The following is a 7,689-nucleotide window of genomic DNA, read 5'->3' as shown; positions in this document are numbered from 1 at the left end:
TAAATAGCTACAAAATGTAATACATGCGCTAATGGGGATTTTACCCCTCATCACGGTGAAAGTTCGTGTATTAATCTATTAATATGTTTTTTTATAATAATAATAATAATAATAATAATAATGATAATAACACGTATATTTTTTATTTTAATATGTTTAAATCTAAGATCATATTTTACCTTTTTCATTACACATTACGTGGGTGGGGATGGGTCAGCGGCAAAAAAATCGGATCAGTCGATAAATGCAATGCATTTTTTGTATAATTTAATGCATTTTTGCGTGTAAAGTTATGTATGATTATAAAAAAAAATTAAGAAATAATGACATCGGGGGGTGGGGGGGGGGGTGGGTTGGGTTAGCGGTGAAAAAACCAAATTTGTGGAAAGTGCAATGCATTTTTTGTACAATTTAATGCATTTTTGCGTGCAAAGTTATGCAATTTTGTTATAAAAAATAGAATTTTTTTATAAAATTAAACAAAAAAATTGACCTCGAAGGGGGGGGGGGGGGGGTGGGGTTGGGGTGGGTCAGCGGTGAAAAAATCAGATTTGTGGAAAAGTGCAATGCATTTTTCTACAATTTAATGCATTTTTGTGTGAAAATTTATGCATTTTCGTAAAAAGAACTAAAAAAGAATAAAAAAAAATTGTAATTGCAATTAGAGATTATAATTGCAATATTGGGACAATGTTGACTTGTGGTTCAGAGTTCAAATCCCATATTTCTCTTTCCCAAATCAAAATATAAACAATATTCATCATAAATTAAAGACCTCGACAAGAGTTTTAATTTAATATATGAAATGTAAAATATAAATTAGAAATAAATAAGTTATGAACATTTAAAGTGCCAAGGATCGAACCCCAGATCAAATCCCTGTTCATAAAAACTAATTGACATGTTCATCTATTAGATTGCTTCTCAACTTCTCAATACATTTGAGCTTCTCAATAAAACCTAACATATATATATATATATATATATATATATATATATGTAGGGTTAGGTTATATTGAGAAGCTCAAATGTGTTGAGAAGTTGAGAAGCAATCTAATAGATGAACATGCCAATTAGTTTTTATGAACACGAGTTTGATCTGGGGTTCGATCCTTGTCGGTGACGTATTTTTTAACAAATTAAATATATTTGTTTGTTCGTCAGTTATATTTGGTATGTTCAAAGAATTTATTGATCTAGGGTCTAATTACCATGTTCATCAAAATGTACTAACATGTTCATCTATTACATTGCTTCTCAACTTCTCAACACATTTGAGCTTCTCAATTGAACCACTCCCTATATATATATATATATATATATATAGGGTGTGGTTCTAGAGAGAACTACATTATTTGTGAGAACGGGAGAACCATCAAATTTAATGCATCCACTGTAAAAATTAATGCATTCGCTGTTAAAATTAATGCACTAAAAAAATTTAAAAAAAATGCTCCCTTCAGGATTCGAACCCAGGATCTGCATTCATCCAACAAGATGATGCTCCACCGTAGATCTTGATGATCGAATGGCTGAAAATGGTTCTCCGGTCTTCTTTTATTTATGGTTCTTTCTTGAACCTCTCCATATATATATATATATATATATATAACCCTATATAGCGAGTGGTTCAATTGAGAAGCTCAAATGTGTTGAGAAGTTAAGAAGCAATCTAATAGATGAATATGTCAGTATTTTGATGAACATGGCAATTAGACCCCATATCAATAAATTCTTTGAACATACCAAATATAACTGACGAACATACGAATCTATTTAATTGGTTAAAAAATACGCCACCGCCAAGGATCGAACCCCAGATCAAACCCGCGTTCATAAAAACTAATTGACATGTTCATCTATTGGATTGCTTCTCAACTTCTCAACATATTTGAGCTTCTCAATAAAACCTAACCATATATATATATATATATATATATATATATATATATATATATATAGTATTAATTCCCTGTAAATTCACAAAATTTCATCATCATCTGCAACATGGAGTATATCACCGTTAAAAGTCTGCTAGTGAAAACAATAATACTCAATCATTTATTTTATCAATAATGAAAAATAAACGTCTACAGAAAATAAATTTTTGACTCTCTTTTAGGTGATGGCGAGGAGGGCCTTATCATGAACTACTCTTCGAAACAAGCTTCCCCCATCCGAAATCAGCTTCGCAGAATCCAAACCTACTCCAATTAGAGATTATAACAGTAATGGGACAGTGCTGACTTGTGGTTCAGAGTTTCAAACCCCATCAATTTCTCTTTTCCAGATCAAAATATAAACAATATTCATCAATTAAAGATCTCGATGAGAGCTTTAATTTAATATATAAAATATAAAAAACAGATTAGAAATAAATAAGTTATGAACATTTAAAGTGCCAAAACTAATTGTATATATATTTGTGTGTGTGTTTAATAGATATAAATAAATATTTATATATGTAATATTTTAAACAACTAATCCAATCATTACCCTTTTATTTCTTAGGTTAGTTTTTATTGTATAAATAAATTAGAAGTAGTTACGATTCATGCAACTAGGGTTGTAAACGAGCCAAGCTACTTGTGAGCTATTCAGCGTTCGATTCGATAAAAGCTTGATCGATAATTTTATAATGAGCAGCTCGTTTAGCTAAACAAGCGAAGCTTGAGCATGACGATACTCGACTCGTTAACTCGTGAGCAGGCTCGTTAAATAATTTATCTTAAAAATATAAGATTATTAATTGAATGTCGTATATTTTATACTATAATTAGTAATATTTGGATTAAGTATCTAATTAACATCATTTCTTTACAAGAAAATAGTAAATATATTACATTGTTGTGAATAAAATATCTTATACTCTCTCCGTCCCACCGAAAGTGGTGCGTATTCTTTTTTGGGTTATCCCATCGAAAGTGGTGCATTTCCTTTTCTGGTAATAATTTTACGCTATAAACATTATGCATGGCCCCACACACATTTACATACCTTTACACTACAATCTTATTCTCCTTAAATCCCGTGCCCAAAAGAAGTGCACCACTTTCGGTGGGACGGAGGGAGTAGTATATTTGAAAATTAACTTATGCATTAGGAAAATAATTAAAATTTTAAATTTAAGAAACTCGATTAGGCTCAGTATTGTATTCAACTCGATTAAAGCTCGATCAATAATTAAGCAAACAATTCGTTTAGCTAAACAAGCCAAACTTGAACAAGACACTATTCGGCTCGACTCGGCTCGATTACACCCCTACTTGCAACAATGTAACTACAAATGTGCGGAGAAGTTCAATTTAATTTTGTGAAATCAACAATATAACGATAGTGAGAGGTTCAAAGACGACGTATACACTGCAAATATGCTTATAACTATCGAAATTAACGACTGAGATTTTCGTTAAACAATAGTACAAATTATTTGTAGGGCCGCATTTTCTGGTAGTGATGATAGCAACTAACACAAATTAATAAGTGTAGTTTAGAAGAAACTTAGTTATTTGTAAAGCAGAGATTCATGAACAAGTAGCTAGGATATGAAGGGTTTGATCTCCTCATCTTGCTCAAAGTAATGCACTTCATTTTGGTTCAAATAAAACCATGCCTCAATCCCATCTCCCTCTCTGTCGCTCGTCAGCACCACTAAGTTGATGACCGGCGGCCAAAATCTGTTGCCCGTCGAAACAGGCTTCCCCCATCCGAAATCAGCTTCGTGGAATCCAAACCTACTCCAATCAGTGATTGATATAACATTGATCTCAGGATCGCGAACAAGTCTTCCGTAGCTTTCTATACTATTTGTGTAGATATCGCGTCCAACCCAATCAGGAGACAGTATCTCAGCATAACGAGCTATGGCGCCTCGAATAGAATCTCCCAGTATACGAACAAGTTGATCAACACCAATTTCCTCCTCAGCTTCTATGCGTCGCGTCACTGCTGGGATCGAGAAATTCCCACAAGTGTGTGTTGACTGAGGTGGGATTGATCTCCCTCGCATGTTAACCCCTTGAAATACGACGGAGCTTCTGCTTCTTCCGTGGATGGCGCGATCTAGTCGGATTCGGGCTTTGGCCGTAACGGCAGACACAACACGCACTCCGGATAAGGGTTTTCCGTTGGTTTGGCTTATGCTTGATTTCAGCCTCCTTAAAGCCTCCTTGTTGAACAAAAGCCTCTTCACAACAACCTTGTGACCGGAACCCGGGGCCGGGGCCGGGGCCGGGGCCGGGGCCCGGTTGTCGGGTGGAAGCAACGAGGGGAGATGAAAAGACGGGCTAATCACCCTCTTATTATGATCCGGATTGGTGGCGTCCGTCCAGGCGGCCACGAACGTCGCAAGCGACGACCCATCGAAGATCTTGTGGGAGACGCAGATGGCGATGGCGGCCCCACCACACGAGAAACGTGTGATCTGGATTGAGAGGATTGGATTATCAAGAGCTTCGTGTAGTAGGAAATGTTGGCCGGGGAGGAGATTGTCGAGCTGATCGGGCTCCATTTTTGCTACGAGCTCGATCAGCTCGACATCTAGAGCCTCTGCTTCGACGAGCTCGGCTCCCTCGTCGCAGCAATCAATCGAACTATAATTATTGATGAATCTTCCTGCAAGAGGATAGAAATCAACCAAGATTCTGGCCAGTGATTCTTCCAACTGGAGGCTGCCGTCTTCGGGTTTCGATTCGTAAAACAGAACAACTGCAAAATAATTCCCTGGGTCCCCAATCTCATCTATAAGTGATAACTTGTAATTCTTGAGGTTTTGAGGGGTTGGGGTGTGTGGTTTTATCAACTTGCTACTCATTTTGTTCATCTTCATTTTTCACTTACTTTTTTTTTTTTTAATATTGGAGTTGATACATGAAATACACAAGCCTAGTAGCTCTATATATAAGCAATCCCAAGTCTCACAATTTGATATGCTCCACCATGTATTATTTTAATAATATTTTTATAAAATTAATTTTTATCATAATATAATTATGAATTTATATTAATTTTTATTTTCAAAATTTATAATTTATATTATTTTATTGATTATCTACTATTAGCATTTTTATGAATAAATATATTTATTATTTTGAATAAAATAATTTATTTTTAAAATAAAATAATCAATATTTTGAATATAAATATAAATTTAGAAAGTTCTTATAGGCTCGTGAGCCTCAAAGTATTCGGTAAGTAAAGTTCGAGATTCGATTCGTACTAAACAAATCAAACTTGAAACACACCACTATTTGGTTCGACTCGGTTCGATTACACCCCTAATAGCAAATGACAATCATGTGAAAAATAAAAATAGTTGAAAATTCATGTAGTTAGGTACAATTTCCCTTAATTAAATCATAATTACAATGAATTTAATTTATGTAATCACTTTGATGCAACCGACAATACTTATAATTTAAGATGCAAACGATATGTTTCCTACTTCTACTAGTCCAATTTAGAAAACTTAGTAGGTGAGAAAATTTGTAATAATAAAAAATACACATTAAGAAGCTAATGGCACAGAAAATTGATAAATCCAAACTAAATTTCAAACTCAAAATTTAGAAAATATAGCCCCTATTGGGAGTTTTAAATTTAATGAAAATTTTTATTATAAAATTTGAATAGTCATATGAGATAAAAAAAAAATCTCATACCTATCAAATATCATCCCAAAAAATCAAAATATGTCTTAAATAAAATTGTTTGACCACAAAAATGTATATATAATGTCAACTCTCAACTCTTTCTCACCCCACTTTCCTTGTCTAGACTAAGACGATGTTTGGCTGAGCTTATAAGCTCCTCAAAACAGCTTATAAGCTCCAAAAATAAGTTTCAAGAGCTTATAAGCTCCCCAGAAAATAAGTTCTTCTACCCCAACTTATGTTTTATAATCTCATATAAATCAATCTTTTTATAAATATTTTTCAATTACAATATATTATTTTCATCATATATCATTCAAGTTTATTTTTCTTTGATTTTCTCTCTCTAAAAAAATATTTTCTCTCTCTAACTTATAAGCTCAATTATCCAAACGCTTTGACAACTTATAAGCTCTTAAAAATTACAGCTTATAAGCTCTTGAAACATCTTATAAGCTCTTTAAAATAAGCTTAGCCAAACACCCTTTAGAGGATGTTTGGCTGAGCTTATAAGCTCCTACAAAGTGTTTGGCAAAATAAGCTCATAAACAGCTTATAAGCTCCAAGAGCTTATAAGCTCCCCAAAAAATAAGTTCATCTACGAGCTTATAAGCTCCCCAAAAAATAAGTTCATCTACCCCAACTTATTTTTTAATAATCTCATATGCAACAATCTTTTTACAAATATTTTTCAACTATAATTTATTATTCTCATCATATATTATTCAAGTTCATTTTTCTTCGATTTTCTCTCTCTAAAAAAATTTATCTATCTAGCAAAAAAAATCTCTCTCTAACTTATAAGCTCAATTATTCAAACACTTTGACAACTTATAAGCTCTTGAAACATCTTATAAGCTCTTTAAAATAAGCTTACCCAAACACCCTCTAACTCTCAAATCATAATAAATTTTCTATACTCACAATTCTTGCTCTCCCCACTCTCCTTGTTTAGACTAAACTCCCAAATCATAATGATTTTTCTACTGTCAATCTTTCTTGCAATAATCTTCATTTATCTTCTCCACTAAGTTAATTTATGGGGCAAAATGAGTGTATTTCTATTTCTGTCTAATAAAACTCGCTTACGTGGACAAATGCATTATAACTCTTGCTCTCCCCATGTCCAGGCTAACTCTCAAATTATAATAATATTTTCCAGCTCACAATTCTTGCTCTCCCCACTCTTCTTGTCTAGACTAACTCCCAAATCATAATTTTTCTAGGTCAACTCACAACTCTTGCTTTCCCCACTTTCCTTGTGTAGACTAATTCTAGAATCATAATAACTTTTCTATTATAAATCTTATTATTTTTGTAGAGATGGTCTCCTGTACATCCGGGTGTACCATACACCTAAGTTGTACCCTGCACGGATCATGATTCAATTGGACTATCCTGACCTGTTTTTTCTTGGAATGACACTAACACTATCTTGGAATGACACCAACATTATTTTGTTTTATAAATGATACTATCATGTCATATAAATAACATTATCTCGAAATAACATTAACGCTATATTGAAATGACATTATCATGTTATATAAATAACACTATCTTGAAATGACACTAATACTATATTGAAATGACATTAACACTACATGTAAATGACACTAATACTATATTGAAATGACACTAATACTTGACATCCGGGTAGAATAGTCCATCTGGGTCAGGATTCGGGTAGAGTACAACTCTGATGTATGGTACACCCGGGGTGTACATGAGATTTTGTGATTTTTGTAAACTATAGCTACATTGTTAGTATTGATACAATATTTTTGGCTCTCCGTATCTACACTCTCAGATCTCTAGCAAAAAATTCACAATGATCCTTCTATTATTATCCATATTTATTCTCATAATTGTTACCTTAATTTTGGGCCAACTTATAATACTCCGTATAATATAAAATTTATTATATAATATTTTACTACATAAAAAAATTGATCTAATTGATTGTTTACAAAAGGTTAAATTACAGTTTTTTTTAAATTGGTCTAATTGAGTATACTATATTTAATAAAATTTATCT

At 33.0% G+C, this 7,689-nt stretch overlaps 1 protein-coding gene across 1 annotated transcript; it reads right to left on the bottom strand.

The window, feature by feature from the left end:
• Window positions 1-3,538: 3,538 nt before the first annotated feature.
• LOC130997150 (pelargonidin 3-O-(6-caffeoylglucoside) 5-O-(6-O-malonylglucoside) 4'''-malonyltransferase-like) lies at window positions 3,539-4,828 on the bottom strand. Its single transcript, XM_057922408.1, has one exon. The coding sequence runs from the start codon at window positions 4,826-4,828 to the stop codon at window positions 3,539-3,541; it is 1,290 nt and encodes a 429-aa protein (XP_057778391.1).
• Window positions 4,829-7,689: the final 2,861 nt, after the last annotated feature.

The sequence above is a fragment of the Salvia miltiorrhiza genome, chromosome 8, assembly GCF_028751815.1.
Source record: "Salvia miltiorrhiza cultivar Shanhuang (shh) chromosome 8, IMPLAD_Smil_shh, whole genome shotgun sequence".
Classification (NCBI taxonomy): domain Eukaryota; kingdom Viridiplantae; phylum Streptophyta; class Magnoliopsida; order Lamiales; family Lamiaceae; genus Salvia; species Salvia miltiorrhiza.
The sequence above is the reverse complement of the archived record's forward strand: the minus strand, read 5'-3'. Positions and strand labels throughout refer to the sequence as shown.